General features: G+C 40.7%; 1 protein-coding gene across 1 annotated transcript in view; it reads left to right on the forward strand.

Moving 5' to 3' along the window:
- Positions 1–22,650, forward strand: part of csmd3b (CUB and Sushi multiple domains 3b) — a gene marked incomplete at both ends in the record, with an annotated part of 320,381 nt that overhangs the window by 168,078 nt on the left and 129,653 nt on the right. Inside the window, 2 exons of the mRNA XM_080046015.1 lie at positions 289–496; positions 17,739–17,851. Coding sequence (XP_079902141.1) covers positions 289–496; positions 17,739–17,851 — 321 coding nt within the window. The remainder of the gene's footprint in view (positions 1–288; positions 497–17,738; positions 17,852–22,650) is intronic.

Below are 22,650 nucleotides of genomic sequence, written 5' to 3' on the forward strand. Positions count from 1 at the left end.
CTAGGAAAATTGAAAGAGACCGTTTTAGAAAGAGAGAGGTGGGGAGTTGGGCTGGCTGGCCTGTAATCTACTTGAATGGTTGATAAGTATTGCTAGGTCTATTGAGAATCAGATCGTAATTGCTAATTTGGAAAATCAACTGAATTGATCTTATATAGCTGTGAAAATCCAAACAATTTATCCAAAAAGCAACCAATCTAATTAATTAAAATAAAAAAGTCCGCCCCTCGGTCCCTCCTCCTCTCCCTAACCCAGGTTTTCTATTTGTCACTCTGATTTGATTGACAGCTGAGGACACATGTGGGGGCACTGTGAGGGGCGGCAGTGGGGTGGTGACCAGTCCCGGTTACCCCGGCAACTATGGTAACCAGGCCGACTGTACTTGGATCCTATTGGCCGAACCTGGAGACACCATCTCTCTCATCTTTACAGACTTCCAGACGGAGGAGAAATATGACTACCTGGAAGTTGAGGGATCTGAACCACCAACCATTTGGTGAGTAACTTTTTGAATGATTTGATTCATTCATAATGTGTGCATGTAGCAGTTGTTGTGTTGATGAGAACGGTGATAATGTGCATGTGGCAGATCCATCAATGTGTGTCACATTCAAGTTTTAGAACCATTTCTGATGGTGGAGATATAAGTCACAGCTCAGTGTTAAATTGCAGAAGGGTACAGGACATGTTTCCAGGTGTAAGATAAAAATGGTGAACATTTAAAATATGTATATCATACAGCAAAATACAGGTGTGAATATTAAGGTTTTCACCAGGTGCCCTGATAATTCAAAATGCCTTGTGTGAATATCCATTATTTCACTGCACAATTGCAGATACATATCATAGTCGAATAGTCAAACAAATGTAGAGCGGTACAGCGTCATAGAAACCCATTGGCTATTTGAGGTAGCAACATGATGGGCTGTGTAATAGAGGTACTACAGAGCCCCACTCTGCGTGTGGTGGCAGTGACATATGTCAATGTGTTCCTTTTTCATACTTGGAAAAAAAATATTCAGTTGACATTTCTGACCTGGCATTTCTGCAAAGCTGGTGTAGCCATATAACTTTGGAGTTTATGGAACAATTTAACCACACTTGGAGCACAGTAATAAAAAGTTAGAACAGGTAATAAAAATAAGTTAGAACCCAAGTTGGAACCGGTAATAAAATGAAACCGTTATTACAGATATAAAGAATAGTTTTTTATCTCTTGTTCTGCACCAATTCTTCAAAGGAAGAAAAGTGTTTGTATGCGCGTGTGTGTGTGTGTGTGTGTTTCTGTGTGTGTGTGTGTTGTCTTTTTGCATGGGCCCTCTATTCTATAAATTGATGTGTGATAGTTTCTCATGTGTTTTAAGATGGGTCACTCATACAAATATTTTAATCGCTCTGGCTGTTTATTGGTAAATTAGGGTATTGATCAGCCATTACTGTTGCTGCAACCAATTTGAATCTAATCATGGTCAGGGATGTGTGTGTGTGTGTGTGTGTGTGTGTGTGTGTGTGTGTGTGTGTGTGTGTGTGTGTGTGTGTGTGTGTGTGTGTGTGTGTGTGTGTGTGTGTGTGTGTGTGTGTGTGTGTGTGTGTGTGTGTGTGCATGGGTGCGTGCGTGTGTGCGTGCGTGTGTGTGCATGGGTGCGTGCATGTTTTATTGATTTAGTAGTAATATTGGCTAGGCTTTTAGGAAAATCTCATGTTGTCTATATACGTGCACACCATCCTGCTCATGTGTACCAGTGTGTCGTTTTTTGTGTGTGTGTTTACTTCCATTCATGTTAGGCAAAGCACTGCTTCTCAGTAACTGTAAACATTTCACTAATATCTCTGGAAATTAAACTGTTTGTGCTCTGCTTGTCAAATTTCATCACATGCATTTATTCACATATTCTGTCAGTTCTGTCTCAATATTAATAAAATAACCTCAGAATCATTGTAGTTAGAATGATTCATGTTATGTTAAAACACTTTACAGTATGGGTCATTTTAGAAAAAAATATGTATAGGATTTAATCCATAAACATACAAAATAATGTATCTGAAAGTAATTCAATGTAAACAAATTAAAGGGCCTGGGATGAGCACATTAACAAACAATTGTATCAACCTTATTATCCATGTTAATATAACTCAGTGTTCACAAACAACTTGTTCCCTTCAGAGAAACACAATAATTGAAGTCAATTTTAGAATGCACCTGAAGAAAAAAACAAGCACTCCTGGGTAAACGTTTTCTAGTTCATTGAAGATGTCAGAATAGGACAAGCAAATACTTGTGTAAGAGGATGCAATGCTGAGAAGGAAATTGCATAAAAAAGCACAAAGCCTTAAGCCTTGCAGTGGATTTGCAACATTGCAAAATGTTGCATTAGTTGATTTGTGCCCTCTTTGTCACCATCACAACTCATGAAGCTTGATATTGACAAAAATGTTCTCTGTAAACAATACTGTTTCCATTCCCCTTCTCTGTCAACACACATTATTTATCCGTTTTATCAGAATGATGATAATTATGGAAGAGACACTTTGAAATTACATTAGAAAGGTTGAGTAATGTTCTAAATGCTTAAAATACCAACTTAAATGTATTTGTAATCAGTTAAAACTGTCTGAGCACATTCTAATATTTAATGTGAATGGTATGGATTTTAACAACAGACATGCCAATGTCAATGTAATTTCCTTTGTAAATGGGTTGTCAATGCCTGGCTTATCAAAGTAGCACATGCACATTAAAACCCTGGCCCGGTGTATACTGAACATGAGACAATCAAATGGCCTGGCTGTCTCTTTGGGGCTTGTTCAAAATTGATGGCAAGGACATACACTTATTAGGTTTCCTAGCTTTTTGACATGGCTGTTAAATGTAATTTGCATTTGCATCCACTGTTTTTGAATACTAGGTTTCAGGTTTTCTTTGAATACATTCTCTGCGGAATTGAAAGCCGCCCCTTTAAGAGCTGACCTATTACCACCTGCTTTACACTGACTTAGATGAAACACGCACTATGCCAGTAGAGTTGTTAGGTAATGCAGGTATGTTGTGAAATTCCACACTGCTTTACCAAGATATGTTCCTAGCTGAAATCTATTCATGTGCCTGCTTTCTGCCTTTCCTAATCTTAACATCATCATTATTGTTATTGGTAAGGCATTATAAGACAAGAATGCACATTTCAATAGCAATGTTGGTCCAATACTTGTATCATAATCTCCAAAAACATCACTGTATTCTCTGTGAAAGCATGCAAATGAGATATTTGTTTAATGTGGACACAGTAGACAGCTTGAAATCAAAGGATGCTTGTGTGCATTAGAAGTTCAACACACTAGAATATTATAGTATGTAATGTAAGTATCAATTAACATCCCTGGTTATATTAAGTATATACACACATCTGTAATTGCTGAAAATTCATGAAATATATCCTTATACTTGTCACTTTTTCACCCAAAAAAGTCCTGAATGAACTTTTGATGTACAACAACGCAAAAAGTCTCTTTCCCTTGAAATAACTGCTCTGGTCGTTGTGGGATTCAAACAACTGAAACATGTCTTGCAGAAAAGACTGTCTGACGCCTTGGGACATGCTGCCTGATTTCTTAGCAATCACCTCACAACACTAAATGCTAATATACTAATTTCCATTGGCAATTTGGGAACGAAGCTAATAGCTAAAATGCTAATTTCCAGTGACAATTAGCAGAGAAAGCTAATGGCTCAAAGATTTGCTAATCTGTGAGTGTGTGGAAGAATTTGTTATGTGTTTATCAGTAGCTCGAGGGCTGACAGCAGCACTCTCTCACACACCAACACACTCATATAGCCCCTATCCATGTTCGCACACAAACCGAGGCACACAAACACACTGTCACACTGTTACGGACACACTTTCACAAAGATTCACACTCACAAAGACTCTCCTTCACACAGACACTTGTGTCTAATCAGTATGCGGAGAGGTGAGCTTGCGTCTGTGAGAGTAGTATATCGCTGAGCTAAGTGCCTGTAATCCTAGCCTTACACTAAACACACTAATACACATGCACACTCACACAAGTTTTATATTTTGTTGTTTCAGAATCAGTTGCCCTTGAAACCGAGTATAGCATCTTAAATTAAATGATCTATCTCCCTCTTCTACTTTATCCCTATGTGTCTCTGTCTGTCTATACGTATATCTGTCTGTCTGTCTGTTTGTGTGTGTGTGTGTGTGTGTGTGTGTGTGTGTATGTCTCTTTGCCTCTTTTTCTCCGGTTTTGCAAGTGTCTACATGACTCCAGAATAGAGCACGCCGTTTAGTGCTCTCTTAGGTGCACCAACTTGACAGACTGTCACCCAATTCCTGGTAATAGAGGACTGGCCTATTCAAAGTCTGTCATTTACCAATATCCTTTTTGTCAAGGATTTGTTTTTGCAGAGGCACCAAGTATGAATGTTGTCAGGTTTGAACTGGTGTTGAAGCCATGTTGCTGAATGCCTGGACTGAGCTAGCAGCTAGCAGACAGTTACGTCTGCCTAGACACCACGGTCACACAGATACCCACATACAGCACTAGTTCACATGGCAATGCCAGGGTTGCATACTCAATAGATTTCACTGTGGAATTGCCCCTTATTTTGCCTGATTGGACCCTCCTATTACTGGTATTTTCATTGCACCAATATGTTCTGCTAAAAGTTATAATTTCATCAATGGTATTGCTTAGTGAACTCTGTTACATATATTCAAGCCACATGCCCTTTTTTTAAACCAAAATTACATTTAAAAATGAGCTTGTGTTCTACCTTGTTCCCAGGCTTCAGTATGACAGGTATGGCCAGTCTGTGGATTCTGTTTGATTTAATGAAGAGAAACAGCTAAGTACTGTACTAATGGAAAGAGTCCAGGGCAGTCCCAAAGATACAGAACCAATTTTTCCAACGTCATCAATCAAAATAAACTCTCTTCTGTGCAGTGTTGAAATTGGTCTGTGCTTTCGCTTAGCTCAGCTTCACACTGTTTTGTCTGTTTCTGTTCTTGTGTCAATACACATTTTACCACACATCAAGTGTTTGTGTGTGATTCTCTATTTACAATTAGTGAAGCCTTTTTATTGCTTTGCTCAAAGCATAATCATTTGTTTGGGGATGCAAAAGAAGCTGTGTTTAAGAGGCAAAGAGAGTATCTGGACGTTTGTGTTTGTGTGTGTGTTTGTGTGCGTGTGCGTGATGTTATGCTTGCCGAGTGCTAATCAATGCTGCTGGAAGAGGGAATGCAGCAGCACCATCCTGAATAGAAAATGGATCAGTGACCTTGAACGCAAACATACGCACCTTTTCTGAGTCTTAGACACAACAAACAAACACACCTATCTGATTATTTCAAATATGTATCCGAAGATTCAGGGAAACACAAGTTTATACAAATACGCACACACACACCGGTAGGCAGGCTAGCCTGGTTCTAGACCTCTGAAACATAAAGGTCCACATGCCAATTACTATCAGCACTAGGGAATATGATTTTGATGAGTGCGTCCCTGTTTGTTTGTATATTGTGTGAGTGCATGAGGATGCATATGTACAGAGATGAGCAGATGAAGCAATTTACATTCCCGCCAATGATTTCATACTATTCTGCTGATTGAAAGGTGTAATGACACACAGAAAAAAAATTGCTCTGTGTCAGTGAAATGATGCAAAGGCCAGCAAGAAGACATGGATGTTACCAATGCATTTACATTTTTTCACTTGGCTTTCCAAATTGTTTCAAAAGGAAATACATGCATGCTGCAACACATTATTTAGCCCTCAATGATGCACACAAGCATTTTGATCAGAAAAACTAAATGCAATCAGAACTTTTTGGGGCAGAAAGAGCCACTCTGTACCAATAAACTAGTGAAACTGTTACATTGAGTGTCTTGTAGAAATATAATGGTCTCTTCAACAGTAGGATCACAGCTCATTATTGATTAAACTGCACACAATATACAATTAGCTATACATAGTTTATATATTGAAGCTAAATCAGTGGCTTGAGAAGCTTCAGATATACCTTTTTTTAAACAAACAATGAGTCCAGGCCGCTTGGACAAACGGCAAAGGTAGCTTGACATAACAGCAGCCTAACAGGGATCTGTAACTGACAGTGGCATAACGGACTCCGGTTGATGGGCAGTTGTGTCTGTCAAGATTTGTAAGTAGTATAATTTTAAGTAAGCGAACACCAGGGGCGGACATTTGTCTCTGAAACACTCAAATATGCTGCAGCTCATAAGTAACTACTCCCTGAAAATGTTGTTTTTCCGCTGACTTCCAGTGATTTAACTTTTCAGCTTGCTTCAGTGTTAAGTATACTCGCAGTTTGTTTCAGCAATCAGCACACATGACATCACAGTTGGATATTATTACAGCATACTGTTTTGCTTCTGAAAACACCACCTTCCAAACAGCGATTGAAGTAAAATACTGCCTGTCGATCAGGTGTTACTTTTAAGAAGGCCTGAGACAACCTCTAGTATCCTATGTTTTAAGGTTACAAAAACACATAGAGAATATTCAAACATAGAATATACAAACGTCTTCAAAGGTTTCATGATGTTCATTTAGCCTAATTTTCTAGGCTTTGTGATCTGTATAAACATAAGATTGCTATAATATCCATTGTGTTGCTATAATATCCATTATGTCTATATCAAGAGAATACGTGTGTATTTACATCACCACATAGTAAGATTTAGAGTCAGTGAGGACTCTAGAAAATGCATATTTGGACACATGCTTAGCTCGTAAACATGTTCACAATGTAGACTGTTTTACTGTGAATCTTATTTGATACATCGGGGCTTAGAGAGGTAGTAACACCATTGACCTTCGACAATGTTTCTCTGGGGACATCAATTTTTAAATCTAATTTCTGGTAGCTCAAACCATAATTCCAAGGTCCACAAGTCAATTGTCTAGGCATACCTAAGCAAATTTACCCCCCAATATTAACCCCACCCTTTTGATAGCCTTTGAAACAAGTTAGTAAAATAAATCCTTTGGGAATCCACCTTCATAATGTGAGGGAGAGTAGGGGAGCAGAGTAGACAGGAGAGGTGTCATGCTGTTTTAGGGTGTGGGCGGTGTCAGGTCACGCAGGAGAAGACTAGAGAAGCAAAGAGACAGCAGATGAGTTTGCAGTGTAGATAAGAGTAGCTCAGAGGGCAATTGGGGTGACAAGAGGAGAGCCAGCAAGAGGAGAAGTGGAGAGACAAGAGGTTGGAAGGTGAGTTAGGGAGGAGACCAAAGCAGAAATGCACAATTAGGGAAACGTAAGGGGCAAAATGAGAGTTGACAGGAGAAGAGAGGTGGAAAGAAGAAGAGGAGTGGAAGAGGGGAGGGGCACAGGAAGTGAAAGACATAGAGGTGGGGACCCATGGGTGAGGAAAGAGGTTGTAAAACGAACGAGGCAGAGGCTAAGAAAGGGCACGAGAAAGGCAGAGAAGGACAGACAGAGACAAACAAGCACAAATAAACTATATTTATATAGTTTCTACCTGCACATCAGCTTAAATGTGACCATGAGAATATCGCAATTGGATGACTTCAAAGTAAACAACTTAATCCACTGCTTCTTTAAGTTATTTAAAGATATTTCACTGAAGGATTGAAGCATTGTGAAGAACTGGGAAGTTAGTGAAATTAGTAGTGTTATAGGAAGTCAGATATGCATACACCATGCGGCAATTAAGCCTGTCCATCTGACTTCTCTCAAGCTGTGCATCTCTACCCAGTATATGAGAAGGTTCATTTTTTGAACCGTTATCTTATTCATGGTTGGACAAACGGCAAATATTTTACTTAGGAGCTGCTGAAAAAAGGCAACCAAAGGACAGTCATTTGCATTTCATGAGGGACGTTTCTGAATGCACTGCTGTATTTTGCCTATGAGGCATAAGGCACATGACAATAAATTCAATCAACACACTATGCAAGATTGTATTAAGATGGGTACATTAAGATAAGTCTTCCGCCGCTATGCATGTAAACAGCTTAATCAAATAACCCTTAGAATTAAAGTAAGGTTTATAATTAGATTAGTATACTATGATAATTAGATTAAAGCGTTTATGCAAACAAAGTCACGTTAAACACATTCACTCAGGATGAACAAACTGAAAAATAGGTCACTTCCACTCAAGGGCTTTAAGGCAACTTTTACACTAAGTTACACTAAGCACCATGACACAGCTAAATTGCGATTATCATTTGATCTTTGAATTTTTCAACTGTCATCCATACAATTGCTCATGGTTTTTTTAAATTGTAAACCTAACAAAAAGAAAATGACAGATATTCTTTTGACAAATTATTTTGGTAGTATTCAGATCTTAGTCACATTATTGAGACATGTTTACACCTTAATTGTACTAAATATTCCCACTTGAGTTTTAGCAGCATTTTTTTCAGCATTAGCAACAGTTTGCCATGTAAGCTCATAGATAATATATCAAATGGATGTAGCATCCGGGCTGACCTCAGATATTTCAACTGCATCCAATCGTCCTGGCCTATGTGCGTCGCCATCTTGTCAGATTTTGACTCCGCCTCATTTCGTCTTACCGAAAAAGGGAATTGATGTGATGTTGGGGGGAGCGAGATACACCTATCTAGCTAACGTATACCTCCGAGGCAAAGTGAGGGCCAGCGGCCGGCTAGCTGTCACTCAAGAGGCTGTTCGCCTAATTATTCATAGATTTTAACCTCCAAAAGAGTTGTCATGGAAATATGACCTAAACATACAGACTAGAATGTTATTTTGTTCCAGTCCATAGGTTAAATAATTCTGTAAAAACGGCCTATTTAAAGCTGGGTCGGAGGATTTGGGGATAAAATGGCAGTTGCGATAGAGATTTGAATCCAAATACCTCAACCGCTCCACTTGTTCTCTTTGGTCCCTCCCCTATGGTCCCTCCCTGACACGCTCTGCACCAACAACGTTGTGCCAAAGTGAATGGACAGTCCCAACAACCAATAAGAACAGAGAATCGGAGCCTCGCTCTGATTGGTCAAAGTGTACAGCTCATATTAACTTTGACCAATCAGAAATCATATACCCCAGCTTTAACATGGGAGTCAATGAGAAATTACTCTGTTTTGACACCTGCCCTTAGTGGCCACTCGGTGAACTCCAGTTTTTGTCACTTCTGCATTGGTTGCTGGTAGAACTCGCTGTGGTTGGGTTTATGTAAGCCCTGGTTAATGGCTGTTGAATATAGCGTTTATTAAACTTGCAACATGGCTCCTTCAAAGATGACTAAACAATCCTAGACACTGAAAGGAGTGTTTCTTTTCCATGGATTGGATGAGAATAATTGCTAGAAAAGAACACTGGGCCTTAATTGAGATATGCTGTGAGAGGAGTGGTATTGTAGAGGATTCACTGTTTGTTTCACTGTTGCTGGGCAGTGAAATCTGATATTTACTCTTCTCACAGTAAATAGCCTTTCCAGGTGGTGCTAAGCCAGTCCCGAGGGATCCAACCAGAGGTTGAGCACCACTGGATCACGATATGTAGTTGGGCCGGTCCACAGCAAATTGATTCTACCATCATAAATACATACAGTCATTGTCATTCATGGTACTAGACCTATATGCATGTATTAATGTCTTTGGTCGCTTGCGTTGCCAGTTATATCCTTGTATAGGTATGTGCTTGGAAGGCATATTGAATGCTAGTCTGCCACTGGTAGTCGTGTAGTCAGGGTGCTGAAATTATGATATTATGTAATGCAATAATAATAACACCACCTCCCTCTACTGTTCTCAGTCTGCGCTTTGATTACTGTTCTTTCCCGCAGGCTACATGGACACCAAACCTACACACACAGTCGCACGGACGCACACACACACACACACACACACACACACACACACACACACACACACACACACACACACACACACACACACAGGAAAGAAGGTTGAGAAAAAGGAGGGAGCCGCCTAGATATGCAATGCCTTTTGGGAAGAGACTGGACTAAAATAAAGGAGTGAATAGACATAGTGACAGAGTAAACCCTACATAAAGGGAGAGAGAGAGAGAAAGAGAGAGAGAGAGAGAGATATGAAGGAAAGACATGTGGAGAAGGAGAGTCAGGCGAGGAGAGAGAGAGGGGGGAGAATAGTTTTTAAATCACTCGCTTTATAGAGCAGTTCATCCTTTTTTTCAGTTGCACCTTACATCATAAACTTTTATCTCATTTTATTCAGAGTTATTGAGGGGTTAACTGTTCTTCATAGGCCCATTTGGGTCAAGGCCTTGTTTTAGAACTGCTCAGAGATACATCAATATGCTAAGACTTTGAAATAACATATTGAATGTGATTTTCACTCCATATTGCAACAAACCAAAGCCTGTTTAAAAAAAAAAAAATTATTTGTATATGTCATGATCTCATGAAATATCTTGTTGTTTACCTAGGACTGTGTTTTGCACCACATCAAGAAGTACAAGCAGCTAGGTAGTTTTGTAACCTGCTTGCTCTGCCATCACTAGCATAAATCACCCACCAGATGTTATACAATGTTTTACACAGATAGCCTTTTCTGCCTTGAAAACCATTTTGTTTAGTGTATGTTTGATTTTTTTGAGCAGTCAACATTTGATCAAGTCCTCAAAGTAGTTTTGTTTAATTTCTATCATTATGCCCATAATACTGTATTTTTTCTTAACAGTTAGTGTTTTCGACCATTCATATAATTTCAATCAGTACTATGAAGATTTCTGTTGGTTTATTCGGATGAACTTTGAACGTATACAGTAGTACATGGCCAAAAGTATGTGGACACCCAAGCGTTAATCCTCTCATCTTTCTATTCTAATTTCAGGCTTTCCACAAGCGTGTGGAACCTGACTGTAGGGCTGTGCACCAAGAACATTAGTGAGGTTAACGCTGATGTTAGCAGATTAGGCCTAGCTCTACTTTTAGCATTCCACATCATCCGAGAGGTGTTTGATGGGGTTGATGTTAGGACTCTGTGTAGGCCATGTTATGTTCCGCCACATGTCATGTTCCGCCACATCAAACTCTGAAAACCAAGGGTGAACCAAATATATTTTCCCAAATTGTCGCACAGGAATCGCGGCAAAAAATAAATAAATTCCCTTCTGTTGGGTATCGAGGGCCCTAATCTAAAAAATGAAAGCCACAGAAGTGTACGTCGTGAACAAGTGAGTTTGTTATTGTAATGGTTCTCTAAGGTTAACAACACCCAGAGAACTTCACAGTCGATCAATGTCAGAGTGATATATTTTTTTTCCCAATATGGTCCGCTGCCACCCACCCATGCTTTGTTTTGCCCCTCAGGTGTCCGTGCGAACAAGCCGGTTTAAAAAAAAAAAGAAAGAAAAAAACACCTCAGTGCTCTATGGGGAGGCGAGCGAGGAGGAGGAGGAGGAGGAGGAGAGACATTTGGATGAGATAAAGGGAGGGGAGGGAGAGACAGAGCAGGGTCCTGTGTGTTGTGAACACTGATTACTCTCTGCCCACTTGAGATTGATGGAGAGTGACACAGTAGGCACGCTCACGCAAGCACAAACACACATACACACACACACATACAGGCACACACACAAACATAAATATAAACAACACACTAAAAACCCATACATACACAATGTATCTGAACAACAACATACACACAGACAGGCACACACGCACACGCACACGCACACACACACACACACACACACACACACACACACACACACACACACACACACACACACACACACACACACAACACACACACAGGACTTCTCCGTCTCTATATACTGATTGATGATGTCTCCACCGAGACTACATTCAGCCAAACACTCCTGCAGTGTGTGTGTGGGTCCGTGTTCATTTCCTGAGCATGCAGGTGTATGATTTTTCCCCTCTCTCTCTCTGCATGTACTTGTGCGTGTTTGCAGGGGTATGTGTGGACGTTCGCTCCTGTCTTCATTAGAGGAGGCTATTAAGACAGATTGCCTGATTAAGCAGCATTCCCCAACTGTCTTATGTATAACCGCACACATGGACATACACGCAGACACTGACAAACATGAATGCACACACAAAAGTTAGCATTGGCCAGTGTAGCTCTCTTACACACACATGCTTAACCTCCTCACATTTTAATCTCTCAAGTCAGATATTGTGTTGGCAGTGGCACATGTCCATCTGTCTTTTCTGTGCAAGATGTCACTTATAAGATTAAACTCCTGGAGGAGAACATCCACAGTGATCAATGCAGCGGCTCCCATAAGAGCGGGGCTGCACAGAATCCTTGATGAGTAATTTGCATTTTGCACCAAAGAGTATAGGTGAAATAAAACTTAAATTATGAAAAGTATTGTTCATCTAAAATAGATTTCACAACTGTATAGTGCTATGAAAAAAGGAAAGTTTTGGAGCTCCAGCTCCTTCTATAACAGGAAACCGTATATCAGGTAACTCGACTAAATCGGTACACCGCTCTAAAACAAAGTGAGTGGATTGTTACAATTGAGCTGTGAGTGCAGACTATTTTGACGTTGGTAAATGTGTGAGGGGAAGCTATCACAATCTGCATATTGCACTCTGTGTATCATGCAGATTGTGCATGACAACATGGATGACCTGACAGTAGACAGAACCTACATCATTAAGCTCTCATACAAAAAAATAAATAAAATTTGTTGAAAAATTATGTCTTTGTCAAATCATGCGGTACTGTCTAAATATAAATAAAAAATAAATAAATTAAAAACAGAGTCATAATTTAAAAGGACTGAAATATATTGAAATCCTTCTTTTCCTTGGGGCGGCTGTGAAGCAGATAGACCAGTCAACCACTGATTGTCAAAGTGTTCCTGGGCAAGACACTGCAGCCCCAAATTGCTCACAGTGGATAGCTTGCACGCTGCATGCTGCTTCCATCGGTGTGTGAATGGGTGAATGAGACAGACTATGTAAAGTGCTTTTGTAAAAAAAAAGAAAAAAAAAAGTGCTATGCAAATTCTTCCATTACCATTTGCTTTGTATTCATTAAACATGTACAGTCACAGTAAATACATGATTTTTTGAAGATCTTGATTTGATCATAATAGATTCCTGTGATTTGCTTCACATGGCAGAGAATGACCTTTTACTCATAAATGACCTGCGCTAAGATCTGCACTCTAGTAGTGCTTTTGTGATTTGTGATTAAATTCCGCTTAAGTGCTGAAATAAATAATTAACATGTTACCAAAGGAGACAATGTACCTTCTGTCAGCCTTTGTGCCTCTTGCCTAACCCCTCCCCGCTTCCCCTGCACTCTCCCTCCATGTCCCACCATGCCTCCATCGATCTTCACCTCCTTCTGCGCTCCTTCCGACCCCATGCTTCTTTATTTCCTCCGTCTCACTGTCTCTCTCTTTGCCATACTACCGGTGGATTAGCTTGTTTGTATTTCCAAGGAGGAGGCAAAGGAGGAGAGGCCACAGAGGATGGATGGGAGGATGGTAGACAGAGAGATGGAGAGAGGGAGAGATGCACCTTTGGTCTAGTGTATTTAATCAATTACGTTCTTTTGCTCCCTCTGGCAACTCTCCACTTTGTACTGTCTCTCTCCTGCAGAAACAAACACACAGGCACACACACACACACGCATGCACACACGCACGCACGCACACACGCACGCATGCACACACACACACACACACACACACACACACACACACACACACACACACACACACACACACACACACACACACAAATGGTCTCCCATAGTCAGGAGGCTTCCATGCGTTTTCACAATGATCACATGGATTGATGATTTTCAGAACTAACTCAGATTGATATGGACAGAACAGTTGTTGTATTGTGTCTTCCCTGGACATTTCCTATCAGGCTTCCTGTGAGCACTCATTATGACTGCTGCATTAGGATCTACTGTGCTTCATGCAATAGGGTTGTGCAAGATGTAACTATAACCAGGGCAAGTAATTTCCATTGTTCGCTCAGAGAATCGGTCTCATTATATATTTTTTTATTTTTTATGAATGACAAGTCTGTTTTTCCTTGAATATGTTGCAAAATCATGTTCATGTAGTCAACTCCTCAACGGTTCAATCCAACCAAGTGACAATTAAAAGTCCTTGTCTTTCATATTTTTTTATGTTTCTTGAAGAATATATAGTCAAACAATTTACTGTTTTTCCTAAGCTTCATAAATTGTACAATTTTAAAAGCCTTAACAGCAAATATGGCTTCAACCTATGTGCTTAAAGCCTATGGTCACTGTCAACTCACAGAGTAGGACACCCTCTCAGACCAAGGTATTAACGAAAAACAATCATTGGAGTCCATCTGAAGATGATCTGTCATCATACCTCCGGGCAGCTCTGAAGTGCTTCTATGGCAGATACTTTGGGAGAACTCTTACAAGTCACTGACAGAACCCATCAGCATAGATGAATGATTTAATAATACATTACAAATTGTCCACACAGGGAAAAGAATCAGCTAGCTTCTCAGCAATTCAGAAGATTTTTTTTCTTTTACACGTAATAGGCTTTCTGTTGCAAGCGCAGTTTTAAGCTTTAATTATCCATGTAAGTAGTTGCCAAGTACACTTGGTCTTCTCTATGTATCATCGTCCTCTGTGTAAATTAAGGCCAAGAACCCAGCTGCTGTGGCCATTCAGATTGGTGACTCTTTATGTGGCCATCTTGTTTCTTAAACCTTAGGGCTCCTGCTTCAAGAGCATATGAAGTATACCTTCATCCTGAAGCTCTGAGTTGTAAAATGCTTCAGGAAACTGGCAATTTAATATTTGATAATCCCATATTCATGCTCACTGTACAGATTTATGATTTAACTCGTGTTTTAATATTGGAACAGATTGAATATACACACACTCTACCCTTAATGACGCACTCCAAGTCATGGTTTCATAGTAGAAAGCTAGAGTTAAGAGCTGTAAAGCATGAATAATATGTGTCTGAGAGAGTGCACATATGAAGGGGAGAGCTGAGAAATGGAGAGGGGGAAATGCAAGGGGGGCAGGAGAGAAGTAAAGAGAGACCGAAAGGTAGAATGGCTGGGTTTTGTTGAGGAGAGAGAGAGAGAGAGAGAGAGAGAGAGAGAGAGAGAGAGAGAGAGGAGAACACATAGGTTGACCTAAAAACGGAACTCTAGAGAAGGTCCATATTGTAGTCAGGATACTCATATTAAGGATACATATTATATATTTAATCAAATATTTCTCAATTTCTAATTAGACAGGCAGGGCAACACCTTTTTTTATTACCCCTGTTTGTTTAAGATGTTAAGAAGTTTAAGGCATTCTCCTATAGGCGTGTTGGACACAACTGCTGTGCACAACATATGAAACATCAAATAATTTACAACATTTAAGTACAATAACAAAACATGACTTTGTCTTTTTAATATATATTTTTTTTATATTATAATTGTTTCCTCTCATTTCCAACACTGAATCCTTTGTGGTTATTCATCAGAAGAGTCACACAATGACCTGTCTCTGCCCCTGTGAATAGACTAAGTCAGCATCCATTTGCTATTGTTTATTCAGTTTGAATACAATTTCAGTAGACTGCCTGAATACGATCTACAAGGTTGTGACTTTATCTTAATATATAATCTAAGTAATGCATTATTTATTTGTAGAACAAATAGGGGGCGCCCCAAGAGCTTAGGGGTAAAGACTTGGGCTATAAACTGTAATGTCCATGGTTTAAGTCCGACCTGCAATTCTGTCTCTTCCTCATTTCCAGTCATCTCTTTAAATAAGGCAAACAAATGCAGATATGGACAATCTCTACCGTCTGTCCTTATGTACAGTATGTGGATTCTTCTTAGCTGTCCATTCAGCTACCAAAATGAATGGTCTTTACCGAGCAATTTGAATGACCCAATCCCAACACATTACGTGTATATTCTGCTTTTACAGTCTTACTTTTCCCAGTATTACTAGAGTGAAGATCTTGGAGCAGGTCATTTATGAACGTGAAAAGAAATCTCATGATGCAGGTGCTTAGTAAGGACATTTCTTTTTTATTAATGATGTTCACTTACATTTACAGTTGTGTTAGTGTATTGTTGTGTGTGTACTGTATTTACTATGTACATCAGGCACTTTGCCTTGTCTGGGCCTGTGAAACCTCATTGTGTGTTTGTGACAAATAGCAGACATCAGAGAAGGCTACTGATCTAGGGCACAAGGTGACCCTCCCTATGTTTCACACTCACTCACACACACACACACACACACACACACACACACACACACACACACACACCCAAAGTTACACATTCTAAAACACTTTCTCAGCAGTCTTGTGCCCCACTTTAAACCGATGTTACTAGAGGGCACGGCATTGGATAGTAGTGTGTACGCTATCCATGTTTTGTGTGTGAGCATGCATTTGTGTTCCGCTTGGTGTTGAAAATAACTGATAGCGAAGGTTAACAGTCCTGAGGAGACAAGCAACATGAGAGGGCAGTCCACTTCATACTCGGCACTGTTAATGTATGTACCTGTGTCTCAAATGTAACAGCCAAGGTGATATTACGACAAAAACAAAAAAAAAGAGAACCATGCAGATGTGATGGGAAAGAGACAGCACCTGCTGGTTGTTGGTACAGTATGAAAGCTCCATACATCAGAGAAGGACTGAGGGGATTATTGCCAGCGGAGATTGTATTGAAGCTGCATACACTTGAAGTTATACAGGAACAAGTGTGTTTTATTCAAGAGTCAACTGGAACGCAGTCACTTCCTCTGAAGCTGCCAACAGTGACCCCTTGCCACTCTTCACTTTGCCAACCATAAGAGCCTTGTTCATCTTCTCATGCAATTAAGGGATTTCATCCTCCACACTTGATGAAAGGTTTTGCAAATTGGCTCCTATCTACCACTGCTGTTAACCATCAAAGCCTCGGTTCATGGGGCCTGCTTTATTGGAAAAAAATTCTAATATTGTTACATTTTGTATATACTGTAGCACACTGACAGCGCAGTAGCTCTTTGGAACCCTGTCGTACTAACTTATACCAGCCTATGTAATTCAACTGAAGGAAATAAAAGTAGACAAACTATTTTGAAATAATAATAATAATAATCACTATAATGTGGTCGATAACAACAGAAACAACAGGGTCAAACCTCCTAACCAACTGGAGTGATCTGACAATATTGGCCAGAATGATGAATGGGAAATACTGTTTCCTTCTTCATTAAGAGCGATAGAGGTCCCTTTGAGCACGCAGCATATTCCCCAGTGGCACATACAAGGCAGTGAATTCCTGTGTAATTCCGTCACAAGCACAAAAGACATAAACACTATAACTTAAGTCTAGACAACTGAACACACACACACACACACACACACACACACACGCAACACACACACACCTACGCTAATAGCAGCCATTTGAATTTGGCTTTCTTTTCTCTTCATACTCATCCTAGATATCAACTAGCTCACAACATTGCTATCTTCCACTGCATGGCAACTTATAAACTAAACCGCAAACGCTGACTTCAGCGGCCTACAAGTTTAATACCCCACCACAGTGTGCTGCGTGTTACTCGTTCATTCTGCCTGATCCTCGAGGGCCTATGTTAGGATTAGTTGGGGGGGGGGGACATGTCTATGTGTGTTAGGATGTGTTTTTTTATGTTGTTATTTTTTTTCTCACCAATCTTCTTGCCTTCTCTGTTCCAGGTTGTCGGGCAGTAATGTCCCCTCTCCAATCATTAGCAACAAGAACTGGCTACGACTGCATTTTGTGACTGACAACAACCACCGTTACCGTGGTTTCAGTGCACATTATCAAGGTAAGATGTAATAAGATCAACAACAGAGACAGGCATCTTAAAGTATACACAGGTACTGGCACACTTATGTATAAAGACAGTTCATTAATGCTAAGCAGGACTCTACATGTCCAGTGTCTACAGATGTCTTTGTGTTTGTTAATTTTCAAAGTTACATTTTTTTCTGCTTCTTTGCCATTTTCTTTTCTTTTTTGCCTGTTTGTTTTTCTGAGCTGCTTTTTTTTCCTTTTCCGAGTGACACCTTTTCCCCATCCTCTTGCCTCTAACTCTCTTTAACTACGCCTGTAGACTCCAATCTTCCTGTATCTTCTCTCGACTCAGTTTCTCTCACTGTCTCCATCTTCCTCCTATATCTTTCTTTCTCTCTCTTTCACTCTTTTCTTTTTCTCTTGGGCAACTGCTCTTGGCAAGATTTATTTGACACCAGCCGTTACTGGTGGAAGACATTAGGAAATTCACTTGGTACCGTCCCATGTCCCTCAAAAGCGATGGTGAGAGCTGAGTATGTGTGGAACAACTGCACAGAAAGGCTAGAACAGTTAGGGTTTACATTTGACACTTTACCTGTTTTTAATAGTCTCCCCCATTTTATTTTAGTACGAGATCATCTCTTGTTTTTAAACATGTAACTTAGGCTTGTTTGCTTGTAAGGTGTCACTAGTGCATGGTGTGAAAGTCCATTCGACATCACAAGATACACAGATTGCATTAAGCTACGTTTGGTATTTTCAAGGCGAGGGGTGTGTGTCCAAATCCAAATTTTGGGAATATGTCTTAGTTATGTGTTTTCTTGTTGTAAAGTTCCATGCTTGTAAACCGAAGTCATGGTCACTGTACAGTGTGGGGCCTTCCTCCGTGCGTCATTGACCTGGTCTGTGTGGGCGGGCAGCACAGGAATAAATCATGGTCATGCTTGACACCAAAATTGCACCGTGCCACTTGATTATTACTGACACACTCCCCACTGTGCCTCTTGCCTCTCATTTCGCACTTTCAAGTTCACAGTAAGTCCCCAAAAGGCCAACCACACTCAGGCAAGAGAAATAAGGTGTGCACCCACCCGATATGCCCACCTCTTGGGAACTATTGATTTTGTCACGTGCTGTCCAGACTACTGGGCCCCTGTTTGTATAGTCTTTCAGCGGAAATCACATTAGCATACCCACAACTCAGTGACACTATTTCTCTATCTACTTTCCTCCCCCTCTCCTTGCCATCTTTATACATTTAATTTTTTCGAAATGTTCTTTCATTGACTCAAATCTTTTTTATTTCACTCTCTTTTTTAATTTTTCATATTCACGGATTAATGATTTCTATTCATCTTTCTTCAGACAGTTAAGTTATGGTTTTCCTACATGCAATGTCATCATTTCAGAAACTGACTATTTATAAAAAATAATTATCATTGCCTTTAGATTTATAGGAACTAGCATTGGCCGCGTTTCCCAGATTATATCGTTCTTTGGGACCAAATAACTTGTGTGTGTGGCAACAAGTGTATCAAAGTAGTAATCAAGCCCATTAGCGCATATATACCCTGTGGATATAGGCACACACGTGATGTGAGAATGGAAGAAAGCGGCAGCAAAAGAAACAAGCGGGCACCGTCGTTTACCGCGGAGGAGATGGGCGTCTTCGTGGACGAGGTCTGGCAGCACCGGGGAGTTTTTTTCGGGGGAACAAGGGGCAAAAAGAACATCACGGTGAAGAACCGTGTTAGGCAGGCCATAGCTGAAAAGATGTCCCCCTCCAGCCCATGTGGCCTGCGTGACTGGCGTGCTGTGAGGAAGAAGTGGCAGGAGTTCCAGAACCAAACAAAAAGGAAGAGTGAGAAGGTTTCACTAATCAATCTCCCTTCGGTTGCAGGTGATGCAGACGCCCAGTAAAGACAGCGCGGAGTAACCCCTCCCCCATATGGTTTCAATAAACTATTTTGGTTTCTTTTCAACCATGTATTGTGTGGATCAAATGAGGGTGTCAAACCTAGCAACAAAAAGTACAAGGCAATTGGTAATGTATCTAAGCGTAGGTTAATGACGTGTGCGTATTGTGCGCACTTTCAACAGCATTCCAGTGCCAGACTTTCAGGTAAAGCACCCGGACACTGCAGCAATAATCATAGTGTGCAGGACGTTACATGTAGCCTACATCTGCTGGTTCTGTTTATTTATTTCAGCCTTCAGGCCTGAGAGTTGATATGGGTGATGTGTGGTGGTTGTGGGTTTATGGTTTAGTGCTTGGTGACTGGTGGTGAAGAGGTAGGGGCTGCGGGTTGTTGGACCGGGCTGAAGGCAAAATTGCAGCGGGTTGCTCTGGATGTGTGGAGACACCAGAGTGATCAGCCGTTGGATCTCCGCACGGGGCAGCCGGTACTTTGCCTGGACGGCCCGGTCTGATAGCACGTCCAGTGGGGAGCAGTGCCGACGCAGTTATGCATTTATGTAAACCGTCTGGCTTCGCGCACGGCGAGGCTGTTGGTTCGCAGCAAGAAGGTGTTGTATTGCAGCCATGGTTTCTCACACGCGCGGACTTTGGCAACGCCTTTAGCAGGTGGAGCCGCTCTGAATGAGGTTCAGCTGAGTTCAATTAAATCTGTTTATTTAATATCTGTGAAATGCCACAGGGTTGTTGATGTTTTTTTTGTATGTGTAGTAGGGGTGTAACGGTACACGTATTTGTACCGTACCGTGACGGTACAGGCACGTATTTGGTGTTACAGAGGTGGACCGCGGTCCGTATGTGGAGTACATAGCGTTAATATATGGCGAATGTACAGGCTTGTTTTGCGGTGTGGAACTTAAAACTTGTGGTCGGAGTTCCCCCCGGACCATTTAGCCTGCGGCTTGGCTCGCACGTGCGCAGTAGCAGCGATTGAGAGTCTATTATCTCCATGGTGAGCATGAGGGTCAGGCAGTGTTAGCAACTTAGCCGCTATATTCAGCGACTTTTCAGACCGCTCTGGCGACTCTTTTTTTTTAAAAGCCACCAGCGACCAATCTAGCTACTTTTTCTGGTGTTATTGGTGACTTTTGGAGACCCTGTGCTGTCGCTAAAGCATGTATCGCTCTTAACACTTCTAAACGAGCAGCGGCTAGCGGGTGCTCAACGGCCACTCCCCCCGGTCCCACAGCACTGACAGGCGGCCGAGTCCTCACGCAGCAGTCCCTCCCAGCTGCGGTCAGAGCAGGAGATACACACCTCTCCGCTCTAGTGTTCCGTTTGCATCACTATTAGCAGTTGTAGTAGCAGCGTTCCCCCCCTCTTTTACAGTCTATGAGTAGTGCAAATCAAAATGTTATACAGTGCTTTCGAACAGAGAGCGAATTGCATGGCGAAAGACAACAGGAAACCGGAGCTTGCAGGCGTCCCCCTGTCATTCAAATCCCGTTTGAGGGATAATTTCGGATTCCAGGTGAATCATGAAAACAGTGATAGACGTGTCGAACAATGTCGGCACACAGGTTATTGTTTCACCGCGATCGCTTATGTAGGAGGCAACACGTCGAACATGTACGCATTTGAAAAGGCACCATCAGGTGTTTGGCTACTCTCACCATTACTGTGAAGAAAGACGAGCTGGGCAAAACCCAGACATTATTTTCTTTTTTATACTGAATAAACAAGCTGTCATTTAATTAATGCTGCAGTAGCACTTTTATTTGATAATTTTTATATTTATAAGAGCACTTTAGAGTTTAAGAGAGCTGCAGCAATATTTTATTTTTTTCAAAAAGACCCTTAAAGAAGACATACCCTTTGTTTACACCAGCTTACAGAGCCTGCTGAGCATTAACACTATATTTTTTCATTGCAATTTTAGTTTATGCTGCACATTCACTAGTATTTAATAAGTATTTTATTTATTGGAGAATTGCAGCAGAATTTTTATATTTGTTATGCATTTTATTTATATCAATCAATCAAACTTTATTTATATAGCACTTTTCATAGAATCAAATGTAACACAAAGTGCTTAATACAACTCCCCCCCCCACACCCCCCACCCAGAGATATACATACATGCAAACACATTCCCCCTCCCACCCATCCATACCCCAAAATAAGAAATTCATTAAAAACAGGAAGGAAACTGCGCTGAGGAAACGCCATCATCAGAGAGAAAACACTAGAGACTGTAAAACTAAAACAATTCAAAATAAATATATGTTACTGTCAGCTAGTTACTGACAGCTAAAGCTGTTCATTCTCCGTTAACTATGAACCGTACCGTACTGTACCGTACCGTGACTTCAAAACCGAGGTACGTACCGAACCGTGACTTTAGTGTACCGTTACACCCCTAATGTGTAGTAGTACTATAAACTCATATGTGTGTGGAAAATGTAAACGTCTAATTCATTAAAACATTTTTTTTCTCTACTATTAGTCTATGTTTCTTGCGCCAGTGGTCCGCATTGAGCATTGTTTTATTATTTCGAAAAGTGGAGGAAATAAATTTCCCTGATGCGGCATGATCACTGACGATTTGGTCGCTAAGAAGGTTGAAAGAGTGGGTCAGCTCCGTCTTACAGTTCCATCTTAGTGAAAGAGCTACTTTCGCTAAGAACGAATCTGGGAAACGCATTCTTCTTTCACAGCGTTCTTAAGAGCGCTCCAAAGAAGTACTTAGCCCAAAGAGGCTCTTAACGAATCTGGGAAACGCGGCCATTATCTTTAATGGAATTACATGGCTCTATATATGTATATGCATCCTGCATGTTTTCCTCTTAAAAGGGTGTTTAGTGCTCACTGAAATTACAAACATTCAATAAGTTGTTTTGATAAAAAGGTTTATT

This window comes from Ammodytes marinus (genome assembly GCF_949987685.1).
Source record: "Ammodytes marinus genome assembly, chromosome: 17".
NCBI classification, from domain to species: Eukaryota; Metazoa; Chordata; class Actinopteri; order Uranoscopiformes; family Ammodytidae; genus Ammodytes; species Ammodytes marinus.